The following is a 26,712-nucleotide window of genomic DNA, read 5'->3' on the forward strand; positions in this document are numbered from 1 at the left end:
CTCCTCCTCCTCTACTAGGTTTCCGGATCGTATCATACCTCCCGTGCCAGTACAGCTGGAAGATACCGAGGCGCTACGAAACGTTTCTCCAATCGACATCAGTGGTATGCTCGACACGCTCGAAACCACCACGGATGAAGCTACCTTTACCCAAACCTTTGGTCCATTTTCAGTATTTCGTGTAGAATCTCGCAGCTCGAAACCTCTGGGACAAGCGCTTACAGGTGTTAACGACAACAATCACCCTCCACCTGGTCCTGAAAATGGCTCTGAAGGAGTGTCGAGAAGAGAGATCACAACGTCTCCAGAGCCTCACAGAGATCATCACCCACCAAGTATGCTGCGTGGCCTAGACGCTCTCATCCTACCCGGCTGCAGCAGAGAACTAATCCACCATTGGATGACGTTCTTCGCTGAGAACATTATCGTAATAGACACGGCCTCAAACCCCTGCTGGACTGTCGCCTTTCCCATGGCAATGAAGGGAGTCTGCGACATGACCATGAAGCCGAATGGTAGCACCGCTCTCTTCCACGCATTATGTGCAGTGTCCGCCCACAGTCTTCTACAACTCAAGGGGCCTAGTTCTCGATATCTCAAGCTTGCATTACAACATGAGCAAGCCCTCTTTCAAACCCTTCGACACTTCATATCCCTACCTCAAGATGGCCAGACAGCGGCCGAAGGGTTCGACGGCATATTGATGGCCATATTATCTTATATGGTGAAATTTTCCGTCTCAGGCCAGCCAGGAGAGTGGCGACATCATCTTCGCGCCGGGCTCGAATGGTTGACTAGTCGATGCACACGAGATCATCCTCGTGGCCAGTCAGACCCAGGGGTTCATCCCTGCATCACGTATTTATTCTTATGCGGTGCCGTCATGGGGAACGTGGATGTTTCTTCCGACACTTTGGTCGCTCTGAAAATATCATCGACATATGACGGTGGCGACCAAGAAGAAGATCAAGACGACGCAGTTCCGGTTTTCGCCATGAAGCATTCGACATTTCGAAACATCATTCGCATCAGCGAGTTGCGCCGTCGTGCTCGGCAAGGCTGGCAGTCGCTCGATCTTCACGAGGTCGAGGTGCTCGAAAAGCGCGTGTTGGCGCAGGTTCCCAAAGATAGCCACAGTCAGCCGTTTGAACCTACACAGACACAGACACAGACGCAGACACATGCACACACAGTCCCACCGACTCCCGAGCATGAAAGTGATTTGTCATGGTCGCCATCAGAGGCGCGAATGCCCGGACAGATTCCCTGCAAAAGTCAAGTTGTGTCCAAACTCAGATCGACACACACCCCCCATCATCAGAATCAGAGGGAGCAAATGGCTCGTCACCTGAGCAATGTCTACGAGTACGCGACCTTGATATATTTCCAACGAGGACTTTTGAAGATGCCACTGTGCGCGACACAGAGGTCCGTCGAAAAGGGCCTCGACAGCATCCAGGCCATGGAAGACATTAGCAACAATTCCTGCGGGTGTCTACCTGCATGGTTCGCCATCGTGATCGGTAGCGAGTGTGAAAGTGACGTGCACAGAGAGTTTATGGTATCTTGGTTCGATCGCAAAAGGCGCCATGGTCTCAAGATCATGAATGTCGCGTGTACGGTTGTGCGTCTTGTGTGGGAGAAGAGAGCAATCCCGGGAAACCAAGACTTGTATTGGGAAGATGTTGATTTGAAGGAACATGGACTAGATGTGATTTTCTGGTAAATTACTCCTTTTATCATTTGCATAAAAATCTCACGACATTTCGCCCTGCGCCGCGATGGCTCGCGCGACCTCCAGAATTCTATCGACTTCAGCGCCGAATCCATTCATGTGGCCTGTTTCGAGAATGTCATGGTTTGCATATGGCGAAACACACAAAGATATCTCATTCCCCTCGACCTCGGCCATTTGATCCACAAACTCGACAATCTCGGGGTACAGCAATTCCAACGCACCCGCGTGGACCCATACCCTGGATTTCGTGGCGAACGGGTTCCCTAGGAAACTGATGTAAGGGGACTTGACGTCCACAATGTGACTAATTTTCGGGACCAACGCATGTGCTCCCCACATGATGAATGAGACGGGGATATAGTCGGTCTTGAAATTCTGCATTCGCATTATTCGAGTTGGGTCGTCGTATCCTTTGGAAACATCTATCCACGGACTCCAGAGCAAGACGATCCTGGGTTCGGGAAGATTGAGGGTCGGATGACAAGATAGGTACCGCAGGAATCCTATGGCGAGATGACCACCCGCGGAGTCGCCCGAGACAATGACGTTGTCGCTGGAATATCCGAGTCCCAGGAGATGCACGTACGCGGACACGGCATCTTGGAGTGCGGCGGGAAAGCGCCCCTGAGGCGTACATGAGAGTCTGTAGTCGAGGAAGAGCGCGTGTGGCGCCACGTTGTGTTGAAGGAGTTTCTTGGCCATGAAGCCGGAATCTGTTGGGTGACTGCTCCCCACGACGTACGCCCCACCGTGGAAGTGCAAAATGACTTTTGATCGATTGTTGTTCGATGTCGATATCGAGTCTGGTGGCGGTGGTGGCCGGGGATACCACGTTGCGCGCACCGAGGTTGGGCGTATCTCTCCGTCGTCCAGTGGACCCATGTACATCTTTTCGGCCGAGGGGTGGATGGTGATGTCGTTTGGAAATCCGGATTCTGGTCCCAAAGGTTGAGGTGTTACCGGTCGATAGCGTGCTTGGTATTCCAGAAACCACCGAACAACGACGATGAAGGTCGCTTGGTGCCATGAGTATCTTGGGTGGACTCGATACCGGGGCGGGATGTGTTTCAGCATCACGACTGGAAGAATGAAGATGAGTCGAAGGAGGAGGGTAATCATGTTGTCGTTGTCGTCGTTTTGTCACCTCCTATGGAGAAGCTGCTCGTATATGTGAAGACGCTTCGAGGTAAGACCGACGGCAAGCTATACAGATATCGGGTAGATTTAGACGTCAAAAGGGGAGAAAGAGAGCATAGCCTTTGCAAGAGAAAAAGACTGGTGGAATCCTGGGCAGACATACCCTGCTCTATTATATCCGACCTCGCAATCTCTCGAGACAGGTCTAACGGTCACTTCTTTTCCGGAATACATGCAACTAGCCTCGACATGCATGCCGTATTCCCACTAACTGTTTCGGTAAATTAGGAAGGAGAACACGACGCCAAGACGGCGCAGAGACTCCACCTTAGACATTTTCACCTTATCAAATCGACTCAATTGTTTGGGTGTACGAGTGCGAGATAGTATGATCATCTGGACCACAACCTACGATATCGACAAGCTACAATAACAGGATAATGTCATCGAAGATAAACTGGGTCTATCATCTACCGAGTCCACCGTAGACTGACTGCTCTTTTCTTTTCCCAAGTAACATCAAGATTCAAGGTCCCTGTCAACCTCTCTGGCAACAAGCATTCCGACCTCAATGGCCCCATCGATGAAACCCCTCCACCCATCGCAATAGTCGGAGCTAGCAAACTTAAGATTCCCCAGGGGTTCCTGTAACGCGGCGAGGTACGTGGTCATGTACCCTGGCGAAAAAAGGGACCATGTTCCTCTGGAGTAGGGATCCGTCACCCAGTCCGTAGAGATCTATAGTATACGGCATTGGTCAAGAGGTGGTGACAATGACGATGATGATGACGAAAATGATAGTGACGACAGTGATATATTGGATCTCGTGGACCCGGGAGAGAAAAAAAACAACAACAACTCACCATTCGATCAACTTTCAAATCCGGATGGAGAGACTGGGCATCCTCGACGACCTCCTTGGGCGACGTTTGCGAGATACTCCCACCCGAGAAATAAATGAGATTTGTTGTGTGACTGTCTGGCGACGCAGAATGAGCGTCCCCGGAAACCATGGTTGCGATATCACCTTTTTGTCGTAGAGCAGCCCATGTCCGCCACTGCTTGCCCTGCGCTCGCATCCATGCTTTCTGCGTATTATTCGCCCTAGCCTCTTTGAAAGCTCGGGTCTTTTCATCAGGGAGGGTCGGGACGAACGCAACGTCCTTGAGAACGGTAAGAGGAATTGTGCAGATGATTTGTTTGGCCCTGAACACACGTCCATCTGTTGTCTGCACACGGCCCTCGGACGGGTTGGTATAGTCGATCGTCTCGACGGGTGTGGAGAACGAATATGACAAGGTCGTCGACAGCGTGGCGGCACCGTCGTTCCCTCTGAGAGACTTATGAGCATTGACTGCGTCGTCAAATATGTGCTTGGCCAGTTCTGTCTGCCCGCACGACAATTTGTACCGGGCCATGTGTGCCGTGTAAGCGTCGTGCGTGGCCCCTCCCAATACCCACCGCTGGAGGAGGTCGTAGTAGCTCGCTGTCCGGGCTGGGGGGCCGCTCATGAGCGTCGAGATCAGTTCGACCGCGCGTCGTGCTTCTTGCGAGACGGTACCGCGAACTTGGTCCAGACGGTCCGCCACGCTGAGAGAGTCGTACTTCTTGGCTGTTTCGAAGTCGTGCAAGGCGGTATGTGGATACGGGACGAGTTCAGAGGCGTGTGCTCCGTCTGCGTTGTAGAAGGTCTGCAACGCACCATCGAGCCATGCGTCCTATGCACCAAATGGATGGTTAGCAAGTGGAAGAAGGTGTGCGAGGACAAAAAACAAACAAACCATGTCAGGGAGGTCAAAGTCATTTCGAACCCCATCAATGATGACAGAAGACTGAATCGATCCTTCGTACTGCTCGTAGGCGTCTTTGATTTTGTCTTTCAACCCGTATCGGACGATCTCAGACCACACAAGGGGCTGGTGCCAATGGACATATGCCCCTCCGAGATCGACGACGTCGCCTTCTGCGGTCACGGTTGTCCATGTACGACCGCCGATACGGTCACGAGCTTCGAGGAGAAGAACGCTTCGTCCTAGAACGTCACCAAGTCAGTCACGGTGTGGTCAATCCTAGCTCAAACTTCGAGGGATCCAATCGCGAAGCCAGGGCATAGATGATGGACATATACACCTTTAGCTGTGAGATCTCGGGCGGCAGTCAACCCCGTATAGCCAGCGCCGATGATGATCACATCGTACAGAATCGATGGGTCGGCGTCCGAAGTAGGAGGAGAGATGACAGCTTGTGTAGGTAGTCCAGCTTTGGAACCCTGGGTTGGCGTGTATTCGAATCCTTCTGAAGTCGAGAGCATCTTTAATATTGGTGGCCGATTCGGGAACTGAAGTTGGACTTGGGCTCAGCAGTGAGAGAACGACGGGTAACGACCAGATTTATAGACGATTCATACCTCCCATTTTGCTAGCCACCACGACAGGGAAAAGTAAAGTGTTTCGTGCTCGGGTCGTCCGATTGTGGCATTTTCTTTTACTATTACAGTAGCTCGACCGTGAGGCAAAGGACGCTATACCAGATATACGCATTTGGACAAGTGCACGAAGCCACACGTCACATCGGACTAGGATGAGATCGGCCGAAGAGCTTCCCATGTCCCAAAAAAAGGAGCAAATAGTGATTTCGCATCTATTTGAGACACTGTCAACTCTCTAGTGACTTGTCGTCGATCCTGTCCAATCATCCCGAGACCAGTGAGAATTTCCGGGATGAGAACTCCCCCAGCCACCCTCATTCCCTTCTTTTAGGCGCTCTATCTCTCTTGCGAACATTACAACCTCTCAATTGGCTTTGACCTTAAGAGACCCCCGTGTCATCTTCACATTGGCTTATGAAATCTTGCCATAGGGAGGTACAATAAGGCCGATGTCCGACTTGTTTGTGCTATACTTTCACTGTGACCACCGGAGCAAACCAGCTTTGGGTTAGACACCAGAGAGCTGGTATCGGTTCCCTGCAAACAGGGGCACGGTCCGGCCTTTCAAGCTTCTGGCTTCTGAGGACCCTGCCTGAGTGTCATCGTTGGGCGGCCCTTGGTCTCGCTGTTCAAGAAGTGCTCTGAATCGCCACCCTGTGCAGTGTCCTGGCATGAGCAGCTTTGGCCCGAGATCGGTCAAGTCGGTCAAGGTACTTTGCAGGCGTGACTCTGAAGCATCCGCCAGATGGTAGCCGCCGACCAAGGCATAGAAATCGTGCTGCCTTCTCGAAGCGGTCGAGAAAGTGTCCAGTACGTGGTTGGCGATATTGATGATACCGGCGTGCGAACAACCTGTGAAGACGACCAGGCCTTTTCCCTTGAGTCGGCACACAACAACCCTTTCTTCACGGATTTCCTCATCCTTGATCCAGGTCCCTTGCTCGCACCCATGAGCCTTTTCGAATCTCAGACCACCGGAGATCCCGGTTTCGTAGGTAGTCTTTCTCGGGATCATGCCAGTCACTCCGAAGAAGCCACCCAGAATAGTCTCGGTAGCTGCGCGCTCAACGACGCAGGCTCCTGCTCTGGCGATTTCCTCACGGCTGGGATCTGCTTCAAGGCAGATTGGACCAGCCGGGTGCACTATCCCGCGATAGAGAGGTCGATCAGGAGGAATTTCGACAGCAAGTTCCGATCCCGCTGAATTGCGCGGCGCCTGGGTTGTTCTCTGTCGATTGATCATTTCGACGGCCTTGATTAAACCGCCAGAATGATCCCGATGCCAATGTGAGAGAAGTATGGTTTCGACAGTGCCAATGTCACCACCGCTGCCGTCGATCAAGCCGAGCCGTCTGACATTGCGCTCAAATGCTTCTGCTTCCGGGCCAGCGTCAAACATCAACGTATGGGTCTCTTCACCTTTTGTTGCAGACTGCGTAGGACATTTAGCCGCAAAGACGAGTAAGCGAAGTAAGAGGCTAGAACTTACCACCAGTAGGCAAAGTCCATGTGCACCACAACAAATCCTGTCCATCCTCATCTCCACACTGGCACCGCCACGAGCGTGCGTCCATTCTTGTTCTCCCTGGTGAAATACCAACGGGACACCTGTGAAACACCCGGGATGGTGGACGTCAGGGTGTTGAGATGGGCTGATAAGGTCGATCTCGTCGTTGACGATCGCTGTGATGGCGATGGAATCGAGTTCGACGAGGCTGTTTTCCATTCTGGACGTTCAACGATCAAAATCAAGTTTGCGGGATTATTGAACTACGCAAAACGACATTGACAAAGTAACTCCATCATCTTTATATGTCTAGTTGCTTGCCACTCCAAGAGCGTTCGATTCATCAAATGTCCACCGACCCAAGGCTGTGGGAGAACAAGTGGTAGTGTAGAGCCCGAAAGGAACATTACACTTAGCTTTTGCAACATCCCTTTGTAGTCGCCGAGTCCTCGGGTTCTTACAAATGCCCTCCGAATAGAATGGTGGAACATTTTGTGGTTATATCCACATCAATGGCATGACCTAAAACGAGCGGCCCGCGCGATATGGCGGACCGCACACCAAAAGGCCCACAATTCACCAAAGTTTTGCATTGCACGAGACGAGGGCAGCACATCTGAAATGCCCGCTTTCGGCTTTGCTCCTCGTAAGTCCTGATGGAAAACAAATCCCATCCTCGACGACCAGTATTATTAGAACCTGCTCAGTTGGCTCCTGTCAAAGGATTGCATTTCGCGGCTTCAGGGTCGCAAACTACCACCAAACTTCTACAAGTCGATGCGGGACTGTATCAACATATTGATTGAATAGAGTTCCTGAATCGGACTGATAAAGCTGATAGATCAACTGCTCATTTGAGTCAATATAAGAGTCGTGTTGAGAAACCTGGGAAACCAAACGACATCTTCTGCGTTGAGCTTCAAATAAAAACTTGAATGAATCAGTCTTGGCCTCAAATTAGTTGTTCCCGAAAGCCTCACCTCTGATTTGAATATGTCGGCCCCGGCTACCGAAGTGACGGAGGACAAAATCGAAGAAGACCAAGACCTCCAGCGCATTCTGACTCTGCGCAGACACGTCACAACATTCGAAGCTAGATGGGCAGATTTTCCTGGTTCTTATCAAACTCCACATTCAGGAGCCAGGCCATACCATCAAGAGTCACCTCTTTAATTTTGCGAGTATGGCTAGCTGGCCACGGTGGCGATACCCAAGCCGTGTGCCCCTCTCCTTCGAGCACGGTCGACTTGACTTGCACCCCTACCGACTCCGACAGCCACTTGGCGTAGATCACAGCATCGTCACGAAATTGATCGAACTGTCCGCCATACACGAAGACTTTTGGTGGATGATCCTGGATGATCTGGGGGTCGGTCAAGTCCAGATTGACTGGCGAGAACCAGGGAGAGTCGAGAGTAAGACGAGACTCGAGATCCAGACGTAGCGCTTCGTTGGCGACCTTGTATTCGAAGTCGTCGTCTCTAGATCTAAACAGGTCTCGATATTGTAAAGGAACAATGGTTTCGGTAATTAGGAAGGGTAAACCTGAGAAAATTCCGGTGATGGGGCTTCGAAGAGAAGTCAGTCCAACAAAGTCTTTGACGCCTGCTCGAGCTGCACCAGGTATGCTTCCAATGACCGCAGCCACGGCGCCACCCGAACTGAGACCGCCGACCACAAAGCCGCGACCAAGATCGACCTGAGCTCCAGCGTCTTTCAAGACACCAGTGTTCAGATTGTTGCCATCGGACAACCACACGCACACGTCCCAGGCCATCTGAACGGGTGCGGGAAACGGCTGCTCAGGGAGCTGATTTAGGGTTGGACATGCCACCACACAGTTGAACAGCTCTGCGAAGCCGCGAGCAGGGGCTAAAACTAGATCAGGGCTGCACGCTGACAGGCCGCCACCGTGAAAGAAGACGATCAGCGGACACTGGATGGGCGACTTTGCCGGCGGGTTGGGCCACACCACTTTGGTTCTGTTCGCTTGGGTACCGGCCACGGGAATATCAATCCATGCCTCACGCAGGTGAGATGGACATGGACCAATGTACTCGAGGCCAGCAGCCTCAGCTTCGGCCATAGCCTGACGCTGCTCGTCCACTGACAGAGGCTTATTAGACGCCATTATCAGCGCAACGAGGGCAGATTTTTCAAGTGTGAGAAAGGTTATGAGGAATCATAGGGGTCGTAACTTCGATTGTAAAAGTCTTGTAGAATCTATCTATCAAGGACACGAATAAATCCCTCGAATCGATGTTAGTAAGCGGTAACGTCACTAGTTATAGTCCTTTTGCTGTGCAATTCTCTCTCCCCAGACCTCGGTACAGAAGCTAATGAACAGCCACTGGTGGATACCTCTGGTTGCCTCGCCAACTTCGCACACCGCTTGGGATAAAATAGTTTGTGTCTCATTCTGCTTTTTGGTAACCCCTACGGCAGGCACCGAAATTCATCCCTTACCCCGTACACTGTGGTTTGGCGTTCAATTCTTCGTCAGGCAATGACTACCCTTTGAACATTCTCCGGCTTGTATTTCGGGCAGTCATCTAGCTTCCCCAAGTCATACCACCCACCATGACCTCCGCAGCTCTGAATAGGAAGTCCATCGAGGTCTTTGTTCGATGGCGACGGCTGACACAGTCGGAATCTGCGCAAGACGAGGTCGTTCAGGAAATAGGTTCTGGAGATGGCCGTTCCCTGTTGTCAATCTCCGTAAGCAGGCAGGGTCAGACAGGCAACCAGTCGTGGACGAGCCCTCCGGCCTTCAAAGCCATATTCAATCCAGAACACGACAACGGGGCGATATTTGACTCGATCGTTGCGCCTGCTATCCCGCGGGTTCTACAGGGTGGGAACTGCAACTTTTTTGCATACGGACATACCGGTAGCGGCAAGACACATACAATCCTGGGTTATAATTACGACGCTGAGAAAGAGCTCGGATTGACTCTCGCGGCTGCTCGCCAACTTTTTGAGGCAATCCACGTCTTGAACGAGGACAATCCTGCCGAAGAGAAGCTGGGAATTGGCTTCAGCTTGTTCGAAATGCGAAAGAAGTCGGCCTTTGATCTTCTCAACCGACGTGCAGAGTGCCACATCAGAGAAGGCGCCGACGGCAAGGTTTACATCCGCGGGGAAACTGAGATGCTCCCGGGCGACAAAGTCAGGGTCTGCCCAATCGTCAAGCAACCCTGCTGGACCTATGGATCTTTCCGCCACGAGCTGACTCAGGCCCTTGGCCGCCGAGCCGTCGGCTCGTCGACTCTTCACGACCAGAGCTCCAGGACTCACGCGATCTTGGAGTTAGAAGTTATCTGCCAATCGCTCGTAGATGCACGTCAGGCTGTCATAGAGCGGCAGTCAGAGTTGGTCCCGGTGGGAAAGCGTGCGACCGACGTCCACCTGGAGGAACAGTACAAGGGCCTCATCGCCCTTCCAGAGGGTGGATGGGCATACAACCCCGATTATCAGATCAACCAAGAGCGCATTGACGCCGCCGAAGCCGAGAAGGCTGACTGCGAAGAAAAGGTTGCTGCTGCAGAAGAACTTGTGGATCAGATTCTCGAGTCGTGTGCATCTCCCTGCCTGGGGGCCAAGATGGTATTTGTCGACCTCGCTGGTGCTGAGTACCAACACGAAAAGGAGAGCGCTCGACCACAAATGGCCAAGCAGACCCCTCAAGAGCGCCAGGAAGGTCGTCAGATCAACACGGACCTGCTAGCGCTGAAGGAGGTGATGAGGGCCTGGTCCAACAATCAGCCGAGAATACCATTCCGGTCGTCGGCACTGACCATGGTGCTCCGCGAGCATTTCTTGAGTTCGGAAAAGGGAAATTCGGCCATGATCGTCACCGTCTCACCTGCGAGGGACCAGTACTCTGCCACACTGAATTCTTTGAAATACGGAAGTCTGGTTGGCGTTGCAGCCGCATAGGTGCAGTAAGGGAGTCCATCTACAAGCATGGAGTCTATGAGCAGGAAACCCCCTGGTTACTAGCTAATGGTTGTTTTACCTTGCAGGCACCAAACGACGACTAAGTACGTGGTCATGTAAACACCCGGTCACAATTGGCGGCCACTGACCGCAATTTACAATCACCGGACACTAACACCAACACTACCCGTGCATCAGTGGGAGAGACAGCCCATATACACCCGTGCGGCCGTGAAGATCTGCGTTTGCGAGGACGTCCGATTGAGGGTATCCTTCGGTCCCTTTTCGGCCTGCAGAAGAGACTCCTTGTGTCTGCGGACACGAGTCCCGCTCACGATAGGAGAGCCGATGTACACCGCGAATACAAAGCAGCGCATGGTGTACAGAATACAGATGAGTTGTGTGTGAAGGGGATTGACTTTGGCGGCACATCGAGCGTGGGATCCTTGTCCGGAGAAATTGGCGAATTGCTTGTCAGCGAGCGTTGCCAGGAGGCCTTGAAGGGCGCTTCTGTGTTGGCCTGCGGAATTGCGTCGAGGTGCCTTTCGACCCTCGTCTCCTCCTACGATCATCACATCGACATTGGCGTGGAGGAGTGGGAATGGAATGGAGGCAAGTGCACGGGACGGTGCGGCACGGCACGAGACAAAAGGACAAAAGCACCCCTTAAATACTACCACCGCCTCGCCAGTACGTCCTCCTCCGCCTCCATGAATTGTCCGCCAGGGCGGAAATCCTGCAAACAATCTAGTTGTACATGTATGATGGATAAGGACGAGGCGTTTGGTCAGCAGGGCAGACGAACCACGCCCGACGGAAAAGGTAGAACTGTAGTTCAGCCAACCAGCCCTGCCAGCCCAGCTTGTTGTACATACCTCTACATACGTCTCGTACTCGTACTCGTACTCGTACTCGTAAACTAGCCCTTATCCTCGCATCTGCTCAGGCAGCGAGTTCCCCTTTCTGCCACTTTTGCCCCTTTTGCTCAGATATCTACACATATTATGCCTTGATGATCCACCGAAGTGAATCTGACGCACTTTTGCCTGATATCGCCTGCTCGACAGTAGTGATTCTTTTCGAAATAACGCCTGGAAACATGTCGAAGAGATAGATACACCACACCATACACACCATCACTGTGTAACTCGACCACGGGCGTGTCTCTGATCAGGGAGTGAGTTCTTGTCCAGACATCACCACCCTTGCCGACTTGTAACGGGCCGTACTCACAAAAGATTGAAAAGGGAAAGGGTCGGCGAAGAAGATCCCAGACGCCGTGAAGGGACAATGGCTTTTGCGGTACGTGCCCCGAGATCGACCAGGGCGTGGTCCCACATGTGTGCCTAGGAGACCTGCCCATTCCGGGGCTCGAGATATTCCAGCCTTGCGGAATTTTGACCATTGATTGGTCGGAACCAGGTTTACCTACCTCGTTTACACAGGGTACTGTGGCCGTTGTCACACGAACACAGCTCCAACTCAACTCCAACAAGCAAAGGGGGCGGGACAGACAGAAATACAGACAGATGCAGGCAGATAGACCCGTCTGTACAGACAGAACCAGCTGAGTCGTGAAGAAGAGAAGCTGCGAAAGTTGAGTCCCATACCAAGGCGTATATAGCTGGAAGGGTAGGTATCGTGTGCGCCCGAGTGCCGGATCTGGTACACATGACTCTCTCTCTCTTGCTCTTCTGAGCCAGGCATCAAGGCAGGTCATCTCACATGATCTTCTCCATTTCGATAATATTGAGACTTGAGTCGGAAGTGTGGAGGAGTGCAGAGTAGGAAGAAATCAGTTCAAGACTCAAGATTGAAAACCCAAGGATATCTTTGTTTCCTTTTCCCTTTCCACCTCTCTTCCACGCGTCTCTTTTTTCCTTTCTTTCTTTCATTCCCTGTCCTCTCTCGTTCTGTTGAACTTTTCCTTCTCGCGTTATCCATCAGTCGTGGACTCGTCGCTCGTCGCTCGTCACGTCTATCTCATAGACAAACATAACACCACCAACACAGCGGAACAGGCACAGGCACAACGTGTATTCGTCTCAGGTTTGCTGAAAGAGAACATCCACCAATACACACATAAACAAAAGCAAAAAAGGTGGTCTTCTCTCTAGCCTCTAGCTGAAGATCTTGTCAAAGTATTTCATAAATGCGTTTCTGTAGATTCAAAAGCAAAGATTGCCACAAGTCAGCATTCGCATGCGCGCATGTACGCAGGCAGGCAGGCAGGCACTGGAGGTGATTTGATTTTCACAAGACTCGTTGGATGAAGTAGCGCGGAAGACGCAAGATAAGGAGGAGGATGAGAGAGAGGAAAGGGGTAAAGAAAGCACGCATGGATGGTGTATACATAGGTAGCCCAAGTAGGACGAATGAATGGGCACAGAGCATAGGGGACAGGAGAAAACTCACCTAGGCGGTCGAGGGACATAATTCCGCTCGTATTCTGCAATCTCGTCCATGTCGCGGGTCAGATCAACCTCGTGCGGCTTGAGCCACTTTGTCTTTTTGAACCACTTCCAAAACAGAAACAGCGCGGGAAACACGCCGATCATGGTGTAGCTGAACAGGAAGCTGGGCACGTCCCAGAAGCCCGGGAGGAAGACGGTGTAGCCGCCGACAAAGGTCATGATGAAGGTCCCCACCAGGGCGTAGTAGGCCGAAAAGGGCTGCCACCACGACTTGTACGGCAGCGTGTTGCGGTCGATGCCCTGCACCTCGAGGGCGCGCTTGAACTTGAGGAACGTAAAGGCCATGACGGAGAAGTTGATCAGTTGTGACGCGGTGACCTGCGAAGAAGGTGATGAATGGGTCAGCACAAAATGGAGTCAACATGCGTTACGGGGGACTGGTTGTGAGAGGACGAAATGGAAATGTATCCATTTGTCCCACTCAAGGGGCGAAGATGCTGAAATTAATGCTACAGAGGCAGAAGAACGTACCAGATTGACAAACCAGCTCAGCACCACGGCGGCATCGTTGCTGACTTGCAAAAAGCTCAGTAGACTGATCAACAGCACCAGCGCCACGCAGTATACCGGCACCCCGTTCCTGGTGCAGCGGGTGAAAAGCTTGGGTGCTTTACCCTCGAGCGCCAGCCCAAACAGACTCCGACTGGCGCAGTAGACATAGCTGTTACCTGCTGAAAACGCGCTGCCTAGAACCATGGCGTTGACAATGTGGGGAAGGACCTTGATTCGCAGTCTGTTCATAGACACCACGTAAGGAGACGCAGCGGCGCCGGGTTTCCCTGTCGAAAAGGCCTCGGTGAGTTCTGGGTCGTTGTACGGCACAAGAATGCCGACGCAGAGGGAGCCGAGCATGAAAAACGCCGTGAGGCGGTAGAAGACGGCCTTGTACGCCCTCGGGAGGACTTTGCGTGGATTCTCAGCCTCGCCGGCTGCCATGGAGACGTAGTCCGGCCCGGCGATGGTGAAGGATGCTTGGATCAGACACTGCAAGAAGCCCAGAAACCTGCCCAGCGAGCCGTCGTAGTAGAGTTCCGTGAAGGAGCCTGGGTTGTTCCAATATCGAAAACCAAATCGATCACCAAGGGGATTTCCGCCCAGCATGACAATAAACGTGTAGATGATTAGCCCAACGATCAAGAGGACTTTGCCCAATGCGAGCCAAAATTCCGTCTCCCCGTACCACTGCACGGCGAACAGATTGACCAGGGCGTAGCAGACAATCACAATTGCGATGATGCCACCAGCGGGGACGACGTCGCTCCAGAAGTGGATGATCACATTGCACGCCACGATTTCAAAGGGGACCAGCATCGCTTCGAAGACGAAGAAGTTGTAGCCTGCAGCAACGCCAAACGCTTCATCGACATAGCGACCTGCAAACCGGATAAAGGGTGAAGAAATGGGGAGATAGGTGACCATCTCTGCCATGCAGTTTGTGACGCAAAGTATGAATGTACACCTAGAGACATGCACTTGGCATTAGTTCACAGAAGTCTGGTCTCTGAATCTGGATATCTTCATCCCACAACATGTCCCATGCTTGAAAACGAGAGTGCTTAAGCAAAGCAGGAGATATGCCGTGGCAGTCACTGAGCAGGCACCGGCTTCCGACCTCTAATACCAAGGCGTTTCTTCTGTTCAGTATGCCCTGCATGATCCACCGTCTCTGAAGCTGAGGAACAACATGAAGACAGAAAGAGCCTGACTTACCAGATGGTAAAGGCCAGAAACAAACTCCCAGGCCCTCCATTGAGCAATCCTCGCCCAATCTGCACGTACAGAGCCGTGCCAATCGTCCCCCCAATACCTATCAGTTGAATATGTCGGGGCTTCAACTTCCGATGGGTGCTATCATATCCCACTTGAACGCTGCCGGGATAGCTAGGTGTTTCGGCCAGTCCATAATTAGCCTTGAGAGATGCCACGACGGATTGCTTGCGAGAGCCACGTCTCACAGCGTGCTCCTCATCGTCGCTGTTGGATGGGGAATGCACGCCTCGCGCAATCGGAGTTTCGTCCAGCAGGTGAGGAGGTACGCCATCCTTTTCTCCACCCAGACTATGACGGTGCGAAGAAGGCATTGTGGGAATTCGGGGGTCAGAGGAACGAGAGCACAAGGAGAGAGCAAAAAGAATCAGAAGGACTTGTGGATAGATAAAACTGGACCCAAGGAGAGCTCAGGGAAAAAATCTCCAGATGTATATCGACGTAATGGCCGACTTTATCGCCAAAAAGCATAATCCATCCTCTTGAAGCTCTGGCCTGATCCCAGATGGGACTCCTCAGGGTGGCATAATCAACCTCGTCGTATTGGACATTCTGTTCACCCAAGTTCTTGGTCCTGCGGGTGTCGAGGCTCGGCGAGGTCTTAGCTCGTGGATCATTTTACTGTAAGCTGAAAGGAATTCACTGTCGAGGGAAGCTCGAGTGAGATGCCGCGAGGTAGCAACGGCGACTGCAACGGGAAAAAAAATTGTCATGGGGAGGATGGAGTTGAGTGGAGGAAAGTTGGAATGAAGCGTCTGGGCTGACGATTCTAGGGTTTTCTTGGGGAGCTTCGGGTGTCTTGGCAAGGCATTAAGGGCGGAGTGGTGCTTGGGAACGCCTAGGGTTAGTTAAGGCAGCCGATAGTCAGGGAAGCCAAGGGGGAGGGGGTGGAGGAAGGGGCTCAGATAAACTTCCCATCTTCCTGCAGAGTGCCCCAGTACCCAATATCCAGACGCCTAGCATCTGTAGGTAAAAAAGCCCCTCAAGCTCCCACCAAGACGCCCTTCCCGCCCTTCAAGCCCCAGGAGGCAAGAACCATTTCTTGGCCTGCCTAAGTACCTTTCTAGGTATTTGCTAGGTGTGGGCGTACCTAGTGGGTAAGGTCTTTGCCCGTCCACCGACTTCCGCCTGTGGGCACCTGCGTAGTGGCGCTGGTGGTGGCGGCGGCATCGACTCTGGCTTCCCTTATCTTGCTTTGAAGTGGATCATCACCAGCTCTTTGAACATCACCTGAAAACTCGGAATCCCGATCGACGACTTGCAAATGTCCCTTATCGAAAATGTACCTCTAGCATCAAATCAGCTTCTCCTTTCTCTGGTGTAGATCCTTTACAAGCTTCCCAAGGCGTTCTCACAAAGACCATATCATATCGCAGTCATGCTGAACTCTTGGACCTCAACACTATTCCTGCTTTCAGCGTCCTCAATAGCTCGAGACATTACTTTCCCGCCAGTTTCGCCACTGCAGGCAAACCTAGGAAGTTATGCGGGCCAATATCGAGCATCCGTCGCCTCGGGCCAGGATCCCTTGGCTGAGTCCAGCAAGTACTCTGGGCTAACCACCTTTGCCAATCTTCCATGGTTACATTGCTTATCGCCCGACGACAATGTCGACAAGTATGATATTGCCTTTTTGGGAGCACCTTTTGACACAGGCACTTCGGCTCGACCAGGGGCGCGATTTGGTCCAACGGGAATCAGATGGTAAGCTCGGCCACGAGGACAATTTCCTCCTGCGACTTCCCAGCCGAGGGCCATCTGGACCCGACGATGTTCTGACTAGACCTGAGCAGGGGTTCTAGACGAATTCAAGCTGCTGCGGGATGGGATGCGTACACCCATGAGAACACGTTCCTGAGCTGGGCGCGCATCGTGGATTGCGGCGACGCACCACTCACTTTTCTAGACAACACCGCAGCCTTGCAACAACTTGAAAAGGCGCACAGGGTGGTTTCTGGCCGAACAGCCAATGCCACAGAAGTGGCCGAAGTCCCTCGCATCATCGCGTTGGGAGGTGATCACACAACCACGTTGGCGGCATTGCGCTCAACCATCAGCCATTGGGGCCCTGTCAGTGTCATACATTTTGACAGCCATATAGATACCTGGGGTATGGTCGCATTTCCCCGCCCCGACTCTCGGAACCGAACCATGCGATTGACAAAGGTTCCAACTTGTCAAGCGCAATTGGCCCGAGGATAGGTTGACCCAATGCGGATAGCAGTGAATTTGGTGCTGACTATTGATTCCGCGCGCAGACCCCAAGGTCATTGGTGGCGGGATTTCCCACTATGCTGGGCTGAATCATGGCACATTCCTTCATATTGCCCACGAAGAAGGCCTCATTCTCAACTCTTCGGCACACGCAGGCATACGAGCTCCAGCCCTCAACAAGAACTATGACTGGAAAAACGACAAACGCTGCGGGTTCGAGATCATAACTGCGAGGGACATTGATAAAATCGGTGTTGCGGGTATCATCGACAAGTTGAAAGCTCGAGTGGGCGACACGAATGTCTACATCTCGGTCGATATTGACGTCTTGGATCCTGCATATGCTCCGGCCACAGGTACTGCTGAAGTCGGCGGCTGGACCACTAGAGAGCTCCTCAGTATCTTGGATGGCCTTGAAGGTGTGAAGGTGATTGGAGCTGATGTGGTGGAGGTTGCTCCGATATACGACAATCCTGGAGAAACCACTGGCCTCGCAGCTGCAGAGGTAGCCCACCGACTCATGAACCTGATGGTCGAGACTCCGGTGAAGCCATTGAGGAAGGAAGATGGTAGGACTTAGAGAGCAGAGTGTACACCTATAGAAAAATGTATGCAATGCATGTAGCCTTCTCTGTTACATTAGCAAAGCACACGCAGTCGACAAATCGATACGGACAAGGTGGAACTGACACGTTACCTGCCAATGTGGACGACGTGGTGGTAGTGGTGATGACGATAGTGGCTGCTTGCGCAGTTTGCGATCGACAGCCACAAAGTCTCTCGATATGGCTGTGTTAGACCATTGGGGAGAATGATTTCACCATTCAACTGCCAAGTCGCTGAAGCTCGCAACCAGTTCCAGATTCAACTTGCGAGCCGGAACACCTGGGTACCACTGGTGTCATTGGCAGCGGAGACGGGGGAATGACAATCCCATCGAGGGGCAGAGGGCCGAGGGGTAAGCCACGAGGGGCACCTGCGAGGGGCATTTTTCTTCGCCTGATTGCGACAAAGGAAATTTGCCGCAGCCCAGCTTTCAGCTTCAGTCCCGGACAAGGGATCGAAACACTGTCACCCGATTTCCCTCGTGTTTCCGTGGCCAATAGCCTAGCCTACCTTCCAGACCCCTTTTGATCCAAACTCCCCAAGTCCCAATCAAGTCAAACGTTCGGTCTGAGGAGTTCCGCTTGTCTAAGCTGTGGGAAGAGTATGTAATCAACCCTTGCATACACTCTCAGAGGTCACAGGGGCAGTGCACCGTCTGTGGTGTTGGCATGATCCAGCTTAATACCTTTGACTCCAAGTCCAGAAACTGACTCTTGTTGTTCACCCTTTCATCTTCACAGTGTCCGACACGAGTCGAGGTTTGTCTTGCTAGACCTTCACCATGGCTGATCCAACCTCACCGAGCCCTTATTCAGAGAACAAAAAATTCGAGCCCAAGGTCCCGGTTGAGCTACAACCACCGAAGCACGATGAGATTTCGCTGGAAGAGTTGAGCCAGTGCGACGGTACGCACCCGATCAGAGACCTGAGCAGATACTTTCAGTGCGGGGAGGGGCGGGAATGCTGAGATGTCGACTTTGCGATAGGAACAAATCCGGACAAGCCTACATGGGTCGCGATCAAGGGCACTGTCTTCGATGTCTCCAAGAACAAGGCGTATGGCGAGAAGGGTCAATATCATGGTACGACGGCACTTGCTGTCCCACCCGAGTTCCTCGTTTGCCAGTTCCAATACTAACCAGAGCTCTGTGCAGTCTTTGCCGGCAAGGATCCTTCTCGTGCCCTCGCGCTCTCCAGTTTGAAGCCCGAAGACTGCGTACCAGACTGGTATGATCTGGACGACAAGTACAAGACTGTGCTCGACGAATGGTACACCTTCTTTAGCAAGCGGTATAACATCGTGGGCAAGGTCAGTACATTCAAACTACAAAAATTATGAAAGAGGAAGAGACAGATTTTGCCGAGACGCCCGCACGGACCGGGTGGGAAATATAGAACAAATACAAAGCGCTCGAGAGATTGCGCACAAGAGCAGGTGCAGGTCATTGCCAATCTCAGGACAGGTGCTGACTATCATGGCGTCTGCCTCTAGGTCGCGGGTGCTCAGAATACGGGGTAAAAGTGACGGGCAGCAGGAAGACATCGATTTATTGCGACGTTCAGGAAGATACCCCGGACAGAATTAGGAGAGAGCGCGAAGCAGCCCTTCGCTCCGGTGGCACGGTTGGTGCCACATATTGCCCAATGCTCAACTGCAGACTGCTTGCGGTCCACCCATACAGTCAAATATATCAACCTTTCCGTGACTTCCTGGCCTGACGCTTCTTTGCGATGATGCGATTCCTTTTCGCAAGGCGATTCTTCTCCTCCGGCTCAACCGGTTGCGGGACTTTCGAGGCCTTTGAAGATGACCCATCATCGCTCTTGTCTCCGCGCTTCCGCTTCTTGTTGACCCTGCCGTTAGCCTCTGGTTTTCCTTGCTTGCTGTCCTTGGCACCTTTTCCTCCCCATTCTCTGGCTCTCTGTTCCCTCTCATTCCTCCGCTGGATAACCTGGGCGTTTTCAATGGCGAACTCCACAATCAGGCGCTTCCCTCTGTCAGAACCAGCATTCTGGGGTTTGACCAAGTGCCCATTGAGCCAACGTAGGCCGGCCAGAGCATTCCGATGACTGACATATTCGATGAAGCCGTAGCCTCGACTTCGACCAGCGCCTTCTTTGACTTTACTTCCTTCCTTATCTTCAAACACAACCTTCGCCTGCTTGACAATCCCTTTGCCAGACAGCTTGCGTCGACGTTCGGCTTCTTGCATCTCGCTGCCACCTCGCTGTAGTTCTTCCTTGCTCAGAGGCTGTCGTAGGCCTTCTTTAACGTCCTTGGCAAAGCCGACCACGGCTTCCCGAGCCAGTGCCTTAAGTTCCTTGCTGCTGATACCTCGCGGAAGATTCCTAACACTCAGACGGGTCAAACTGAGACATAGGTTCGGATTGGTTTTGATCAGTCGCTGCCGTTGACGGGCGCTGCTCTCTCTGATGTCAATCTCCGCCTTGCCTAGCTGCTCATAGAGCTTCGACCCCTTGGGAATGGATCCTTCCGACAGCAGGTAAAGGCGCCGCTTATCCCGATCTCGGATGTCTCTTTTTGCACTGGCCTCGCTTGCTCGGCGTTCCGCATCTTCCCTGCTAAGGGCTCGGGATACCTGGAGCACGCGTCCCTCGAGCGTATAGCGACCGGACGGATCGGCTGCTTCGTTTTCGAGGATCGAATGCTTCGGGGCCTCCCTTTGTCTCTTCTTGTCATTCGTTGCATGGTCCGATGCTGTTTCGTGCTTTGGAGCATTCTTGACGCAGGCTTTTGCATCATCGAGATTGAAAAAGCAGACAAACCCGGTGCCTTTGGGCCGTTCAGTCTCCGGATCATAGACGACCCGCGCATATCGGATCGGTCCAAATGTGGAAAAGTGTTCTCGGAGAAGATCGTCGTCGGTGGTGTAGGGTAGATTCCTTATGAAGACAGAGGTATCATTCCTGTTGTCGTGTGCTTCGGATTCAGAGGTTACACTCCCTGTTGCCGATTGTGCATCCTCTTGGTCGCTTGCGGTATCGAGCTCGTCAAGTGATTCTTCCTTGGAATCTTGGTTGACGTCTTCGGCATCTTCTAGTGCCTCTACGTCGGACTCGGCGTCGTCGTGGTCCCCCTTGTCCGTTTTGGGGTCATCTTCGTTATGATCGTCTGCACTCGGCTCATCATGGGATGATTGCTGGGTCTCTGGACGTTTATGTTGCAACTCTTCCCAAGTCTTCTTGTCGACAGCCCAATCAACGGCCAACGTGCGCCCGTCGACTTCTTTCCCATTGACCCCTGCGAGGGCCCTCTCTGCGTTCTTTTTTCCCCGAAGCACAACAATCCCAAAGCCGTATTGCTCCTTCGGGCCCTTCTTGGGTACTACCGCGTGCTTGACTTTCCCATAGCCTCGGAACAACAGGGACAGATCCTCCGCCGTCTTGATACTCCAGGGCAGATTCCTGACGATCAATTTCGGGGGCTGGGTCTCTGCGATGTTCTTTTCTCGCTGTGCTCGAAGTTGCACAGCCGTGGTATTGACGCCACTCTTTCCACCCAGGTCCGCATCACGGTGTCTCGCCTCTGCTAGCTCAACTTTGATCTTCCTCCCATCCAGCACCGAGTTGTTGAACTGGGCAACCGCAGCTTGGGCGTCCTCGGCATCGGCAAAGGTGACGAACCCGAATCCACGCGAGATCTTCGTCTGAGGGTCCAGGACGACCGTGGCATGTTTGAGAGGGAACGATTGAGAGAAGTATTCGGTGAGACGCTCTGTGGTCACGGAAGCGGGCAGAGAGCGCACGAAGAGCGACCGTCTCTGCTCCTTGGATTTGTCGCTTGTTTCTTGGGTCGGATGGTCGACATCCGGAGTGACAGCTTCATAGCTGCCACTCGAGAGTTTGCGTCTCTTGAGACTCTGATCCATGATCGAGTCGCGGGACATGTTCGCCGTCTTTTCGACTTGACCTGGCACACTGGGGAAAACTTGAACTTTTTTTCGCAGCCCAAATATTTCTCCAATTCGAAGTGGAGCGGAGGTGCAACTTTGCACTTAGCCGTAGCAGAAGTCGACCGTATAATTTTCTACGTTAAAGTATAGAGCTGGCAGTGGAAGTTGAATCATCGAGTATCCCGTACAAACTCCCTTCAACCCGCGTCCTTACACTTTTCTTTTTGGCGATTCGAGACCGGGACCTCAGTAATCGAGAGTTCTGCATGCCAAATAGCGGAAAGGCTAGCTAAACTGCCCTGGATGTCCTGATGTATGCCACGGTCGATATCCCAACCAACTTCATAATCTAGAAGGGCGACTCCATGGCTGAAGAATTCGACAACGTCGACTTCCTGTCACAAGAAGCAGCGGTTGAGCGGCCGTCCGGCCCCCAGCGAACAGCAAGTCCCGCCACTACAAATACGCCCGCAAAAGTCGTCCAGCCAAAGCCACAAGCACTGCCTGGAAGACAAGGGCCGTCGGCAATCCTGGTGTCAACTCGACAAAAGGGCAATCCTATCCTGAAACATGTCACGCAGCTGCCGTGGGAATACTCGGACATACCATGCGACTACGTGCTCGGCGCGACGACGTGCGCACTGTTCCTGTCTCTCAAATACCATCGCTTGCACCCGGAATACATCTATAGCCGCATTCGCCAGCTGGGAAAGCTCTACAACCTCCGCATCCTGTTGACCATGGTCGACATCACGAATCACGAAGAGGCCCTAAAAGAGCTATCGAAGACCTCGATGATCAACAACCTGACGTTGATTCTGTGCTGGTCCTCTCAAGAGGCGGGCCGCTACCTAGAACTCTTCAAGTCATATGAGCACGCCTCATCCGCGTCGATTCGGGCCCACCAGGCAGAGACGTACCAGGAGAGTCTGACCGAGTTTGTTACGACGCCACGAAACATCAACAAGACCGACGCTGCCAGTCTGATCATGAACTTTGGATCACTTCGAGCAGCTGTCAATGCGGAACCAGAAGAACTGGCTCTGGTGCCAGGCTGGGGCGAGAAGAAAGTCAAAGCTTGGTACACGACTGTACGAGAGCCATTCCGCGTGAGAAGAGCGGCCAAGTCTAATGCAACACTGCTGAGACAAGAGACTTCCATGTTCTCTGAGGAAGCCAGCACTCCAGAGTCAAGGCCAGGAAGCGGACACACGCCCATCCCTATTGGCTCCGTACCTAGTCTCAGCAGACAAGGGTCGGCTGCTGTTCCGACGCAGAATTCAACCGAGGCGGGCCCCAGCCATAAGCGTCCTCGTCTGGAAGAAGTGACCATGGATGATCTGGATGAGGAGGAAGAAGCTGCACTCCTTGCCCTCGCTGATGTGGAAGCTGCAAAATCAGCCTCACAAACTTCGCGGCCAGCCCAGCCACAGGCCCGCAAAGAACCAGAGTTGAGCGCCGGTGTTGCGAATGCACTCGCCAAGCTTCGACAAAATGGGTGAAAGTGGAAGCATGTGTTGCATGATGTCCCACACTTGTTGGATTCATGCACATTGTATTGTGCTATCGCGGGCACAGATCGATGCCCACCCTCGACGACGTGCTTGTGTATGAAATGCCACACCTTGGCGTCTAGCGTTGCAATCCAACTAGGAGGGAACGAATTTGATTTAAGGAAGCCATTCCAGCGATCAGTTCACCTGCACACGGGGTCCACCCTAGCGCGAAGGATTTCTATCCAGTCTGAAAACGCATTAGTCGACATATCGAGATCCATTATTTTCAATCTTTCGGGGGCCACAAAGTAAACATTACCATCCGCCAGGTCACGCGGAGAGAGTACCTGAAGCATTACGCTAAGGACAACCAAGGGCGATACATCGACACGGGAGATCCCGCGGACGACTGTATTCTAGACAGCGAAGATTCGGATCGGTGGAGACGGCCACAGGAACGAGGATCGGTGGAGAGAGAGGATGATGAGAGGACGTCCACGGCCGACGAACAATGCCAAAACCAGAACAAGCTTTCCATAGACGCGGCTGATGCGGCGACAGACGGAGATGGGGATCGATTCAGGGGTAAGCAACCGGGTCGAGTAACCTGTCGATAGGGACGGGGAGAACGGGAGGCCGAAGCTGTCGAGGTCAACGACGGCGCAGACTGCGTGAGTGTGTCGGCAGAAACTGTCGTTGGTGGTGGTAAGAAGAGCAGGTTCGATCTCTTCAGGCGCCTGCAAGGAAGGGGAGAAGAGGAGGAGGAGGTGGAGGAGGAGGAGGAAAAGGCGATAGAGTCACCATCCGTTGACCGAACCACCTGATGGTTTGTGCTACGCTCTCATGCACGACTTGTGGAGATATGGCTTTACTGCTCAAACCATGTCCTTTATCTGCTCACATTAATGATCAAACACATTCTCTGTCCCTCTCTGAGAAGCCATCGAGTCTAGATATCCACCCTCCGACCACTCAGAGAATCCGTCGGGAGCGCGAACCTTTACTGCGAACCATGAACCATGAACTGCAATGTTGTTGATGATGATGTTTCAAGTATAAATAAATAAATCGATAGAGAGACAGAGATCTAGAAAGATAGAAAGAACCTCTTTTTTTTTACATCTTGATTTAGTCCGCTGCCGCCGCCTCCGCCGCCTCCTCCTCCTCCCCTCCCCTTCCTCCCCCCAAACCCTCCAAGACCCAAGAAAGAAAGAAACCAGGAAAGAAAAAAAAAAAGTCAAATTTCCCCCAACATGTCTAGGCGCACACAAATCTCAAGGAAGAACTGAACTCATGACTTGAACTCCTCAGAACCCCCCGGGAGGACAAACAGACCCCACACACACAACAAAAAAGAGAGGGAAAAGGAAAAGGAAAAAGAGAAAAGAGAGAGGGAGGGGGGGGGGGGGGGGAGGTCGGAGATGTGAGGCTGTGAGGAGAGAGAGAGAGAATAAAAAAGGAAGGGCAGAGAGGGAGGAGGAAGGCTCTGCTGCCGGTATAGACTGAGTTGTTGGTTCAATCAATCAAGCAGACTGCTCCCGACGACGACGATTGAGAACCTTGACCACTCCACGGCTCATCACTTTCCACGATGACCATTCGTCGCTACAGTGTTTTAGCAGATATCTCCGCTGGACCAGGGGAATAAACCCTAGGCACACTCGATATTGCTTGTTGGGGTCACCGGCATCGTCGTCTTCGTCGTCACTATCCCGAGCCTTCCGCTTCCGATGTTGCGCGCGCTCATAGGGTTCCTGGAATTCGGGCCACCAGATGATCCAATCCTCATGCAGTCGCCGCGTCAGGTGGATCTGAAATTCCAACGCATCTCGAAATAGGTCGTTCAGCGACCTCCGGATCGAAGCCATTTTCAGCGATTCCCGGAGGCGCGGTGATGGGCGAGACAGCTCCTTGCGTGGCTCGCGCAATGGCAAGCCGTAGACATCGGGATCCCAGAACGTCCCCTTGTCCAAAGGCTCCTTGCGGAGCACAATGTCGATATATGCCAGTAACATGGCTCCCATGTGATGCGCTTCAGACTCAACGGTGTGGATCACCTTGGAATTTAGATGCTCGTTCCATAACCGTCGCCGTACAGCTTCTCCGAGTTCTGGGACAAATGCTGCAGAAGAAAGTGATTAGTCTCACGCGACGAAGCTTCGAACATGGAGAGAGAGAGAGACGAACAATGCTTTATGACTGATTCAACGACACCTTCACCAAGCTCGGCCAGCCAGGCCCTCGGATACACTGCAGGTTGAAGGGCCCACTTTGTGACAGCCTTGCCAATGAATGATTTGAGAAAATCGCCCACGTCGGTTTGGGTTTGCAGAAAAGCGACGACTGTCTCGGCTTGGCGGTTGGCCTCATCATGAAGTCCTATTCCAAGCATGGCGGCTATGATGGCACGGCACTCGTCAGGATATTGAAGTCTCGTGTCAAGGATGATGGGTTGGCTTTGTGGTATATCCGAAGCCTCGAAATAGTAGCAGATGATAGATTTGATCCGGGCCTCAATACCTGACATGGCCCACACTATCAGATTTTCTTGCAGTATGTCGTCTGTGTTGGTGTAGATATCACGGTCAAAGGCATTCATGTCAAAAAAGGGACCCTCTCCACTGTCCGCTTCGCCCCTCATCAGTACCGGAAGTTTGGAGAGATCGGTAGAGGCGTTTGGTCTTAATGCAGGGCCTGGGAGCTTGTCCTGTTGAATGGCAGCCATGTTATGCGTGCGCCCAGTGGATGGCATATTGTTCCCAAATGTCGTTGATCCGGCACCTCTACGACACAAAAAGCCAAAGAAGTATTAGCACATGTCAAGCACTAGACTTGGAGAGAGCTTGAGACCGAGGTCACGGGTCTGGGAGCAGTATAGGAATACTAACCTCGAGTTTGGGCTGGGTTGGCGCTGATCATTTTGGGGCTCTGGCTCCTTGGCCGAGCCATTCACAGGGCTCTTCCGTCTCCGATCCGCTCGTTGTTCTCGAGTGCTGTGTGCTTGATCTTCAGGGCCATTTTTCGTACGGCGGCGTTTATCTGCTCGCCTGGGTCGTTCATCGTTGCTCGATTCATAGTAGTCTGTGGTGGCGGTTGTGCTTCGATTGCCTGTCTTCTTGAACGAAGCGAGCTCGTCTTTGGTGTACGCTCGAGCGACAGGTTTGTCGTGGAGCTTGTCCCAGTCAAGCGCCTCGATGCCGTCTCTAAAGAAAGTCTCCACGGCGGACGACTGGCAACTCTCAAGTCTGTACTGCCACAGATATTTGATTCGTTGCTCGACGTTGGACACCAAAAGTCCTTTGGAGAAGGATGTGTTGTCTTGAAATTTGGTACGAAGACACTTGACCAGTTCCGTGAGTGCTTGTGTATAGTTCTGGATCAATGCGCCTTGAGGCCCTTTGTGGTCGTCAATCCATTCGACGAGGGCTCGTTGAGCGAGAGGTGGCCAGTTGATGGACTTCGTCATGCTGGATATCGTGAGAGACTGGGGTG

At 52.6% G+C, this 26,712-nt stretch overlaps 13 protein-coding genes across 13 annotated transcripts; 5 read left to right on the plus strand and 8 right to left on the minus strand.

Annotated features, from left to right (window-relative positions):
* Nucleotides 1–106: 106 nt before the first annotated feature.
* AYO21_03279 (hypothetical protein) lies at nt 107–1,726 on the plus strand (the record flags this gene model as incomplete). The annotated part of the gene is made up of 1 exon (XM_022653253.1): nt 107–1,726. One exon carries the CDS (start codon nt 107–109, stop codon nt 1,724–1,726), a length of 1,620 nt encoding a protein of 539 aa, XP_022514355.1.
* Nucleotides 1,727–1,756: 30 nt separating this feature from the next.
* Nucleotides 1,757–2,857, minus strand: AYO21_03280 (hypothetical protein; the record flags this gene model as incomplete). The annotated part of the gene is made up of 1 exon (XM_022653254.1): nt 1,757–2,857. One exon carries the CDS (start codon nt 2,855–2,857, stop codon nt 1,757–1,759), a length of 1,101 nt encoding a protein of 366 aa, XP_022514356.1.
* A 537-nt stretch (nt 2,858–3,394) lies between these two features.
* Nucleotides 3,395–5,186, minus strand: AYO21_03281 (hypothetical protein; the record flags this gene model as incomplete). The annotated part of the gene is made up of 4 exons (XM_022653255.1): nt 3,395–3,613; nt 3,739–4,593; nt 4,657–4,907; nt 5,006–5,186. The coding sequence occupies 4 exons, from the start codon at nt 5,184–5,186 to the stop codon at nt 3,395–3,397; spliced, it is 1,506 nt and encodes a 501-aa protein (XP_022514357.1).
* Nucleotides 5,187–5,811: 625 nt separating this feature from the next.
* AYO21_03282 (hypothetical protein) lies at nt 5,812–7,029 on the minus strand (the record flags this gene model as incomplete). Its single annotated transcript, XM_022653256.1, has 2 exons — nt 5,812–6,735; nt 6,793–7,029. 2 exons carry the CDS (start codon nt 7,027–7,029, stop codon nt 5,812–5,814), a joined length of 1,161 nt encoding a protein of 386 aa, XP_022514358.1.
* An 874-nt stretch (nt 7,030–7,903) lies between these two features.
* On the minus strand, nt 7,904–8,941 carry AYO21_03283 (hypothetical protein; the record flags this gene model as incomplete). Its single annotated transcript, XM_022653257.1, has 1 exon — nt 7,904–8,941. The coding sequence occupies one exon, from the start codon at nt 8,939–8,941 to the stop codon at nt 7,904–7,906; it is 1,038 nt and encodes a 345-aa protein (XP_022514359.1).
* A 449-nt stretch (nt 8,942–9,390) lies between these two features.
* AYO21_03284 (hypothetical protein) lies at nt 9,391–10,749 on the plus strand (the record flags this gene model as incomplete). Its single annotated transcript, XM_022653258.1, has 1 exon — nt 9,391–10,749. The coding sequence occupies one exon, from the start codon at nt 9,391–9,393 to the stop codon at nt 10,747–10,749; it is 1,359 nt and encodes a 452-aa protein (XP_022514360.1).
* Nucleotides 10,750–12,869: 2,120 nt separating this feature from the next.
* AYO21_03285 (hypothetical protein) lies at nt 12,870–14,642 on the minus strand (the record flags this gene model as incomplete). Its single annotated transcript, XM_022653259.1, has 3 exons — nt 12,870–12,909; nt 13,165–13,541; nt 13,695–14,642. 3 exons carry the CDS (start codon nt 14,640–14,642, stop codon nt 12,870–12,872), a joined length of 1,365 nt encoding a protein of 454 aa, XP_022514361.1.
* Nucleotides 14,643–14,929: 287 nt separating this feature from the next.
* On the minus strand, nt 14,930–15,304 carry AYO21_03286 (hypothetical protein; the record flags this gene model as incomplete). Its single annotated transcript, XM_022653260.1, has 1 exon — nt 14,930–15,304. The coding sequence occupies one exon, from the start codon at nt 15,302–15,304 to the stop codon at nt 14,930–14,932; it is 375 nt and encodes a 124-aa protein (XP_022514362.1).
* Nucleotides 15,305–16,368: 1,064 nt separating this feature from the next.
* AYO21_03287 (hypothetical protein) lies at nt 16,369–17,784 on the plus strand (the record flags this gene model as incomplete). The annotated part of the gene is made up of 3 exons (XM_022653261.1): nt 16,369–16,694; nt 16,784–17,100; nt 17,249–17,784. The coding sequence occupies 3 exons, from the start codon at nt 16,369–16,371 to the stop codon at nt 17,782–17,784; spliced, it is 1,179 nt and encodes a 392-aa protein (XP_022514363.1).
* Nucleotides 17,785–18,591: 807 nt separating this feature from the next.
* AYO21_03288 (hypothetical protein) lies at nt 18,592–19,149 on the plus strand (the record flags this gene model as incomplete). The annotated part of the gene is made up of 3 exons (XM_022653262.1): nt 18,592–18,715; nt 18,797–18,892; nt 18,965–19,149. The coding sequence occupies 3 exons, from the start codon at nt 18,592–18,594 to the stop codon at nt 19,147–19,149; spliced, it is 405 nt and encodes a 134-aa protein (XP_022514364.1).
* Nucleotides 19,150–19,501: 352 nt separating this feature from the next.
* On the minus strand, nt 19,502–21,718 carry AYO21_03289 (hypothetical protein; the record flags this gene model as incomplete). The annotated part of the gene is made up of 1 exon (XM_022653263.1): nt 19,502–21,718. The coding sequence occupies one exon, from the start codon at nt 21,716–21,718 to the stop codon at nt 19,502–19,504; it is 2,217 nt and encodes a 738-aa protein (XP_022514365.1).
* Nucleotides 21,719–22,089: 371 nt separating this feature from the next.
* On the plus strand, nt 22,090–23,226 carry AYO21_03290 (hypothetical protein; the record flags this gene model as incomplete). Its single annotated transcript, XM_022653264.1, has 1 exon — nt 22,090–23,226. The coding sequence occupies one exon, from the start codon at nt 22,090–22,092 to the stop codon at nt 23,224–23,226; it is 1,137 nt and encodes a 378-aa protein (XP_022514366.1).
* Nucleotides 23,227–24,743: 1,517 nt separating this feature from the next.
* On the minus strand, nt 24,744–26,686 carry AYO21_03291 (hypothetical protein; the record flags this gene model as incomplete). The annotated part of the gene is made up of 3 exons (XM_022653265.1): nt 24,744–25,342; nt 25,408–26,003; nt 26,109–26,686. The coding sequence occupies 3 exons, from the start codon at nt 26,684–26,686 to the stop codon at nt 24,744–24,746; spliced, it is 1,773 nt and encodes a 590-aa protein (XP_022514367.1).
* Nucleotides 26,687–26,712: the final 26 nt, after the last annotated feature.

The sequence above is a fragment of the Fonsecaea monophora genome (assembly GCF_001642475.1).
Source record: "Fonsecaea monophora strain CBS 269.37 chromosome Unknown Scaff16, whole genome shotgun sequence".
In the NCBI taxonomy this organism is placed as follows: Eukaryota; Fungi; Ascomycota; class Eurotiomycetes; order Chaetothyriales; family Herpotrichiellaceae; genus Fonsecaea; species Fonsecaea monophora.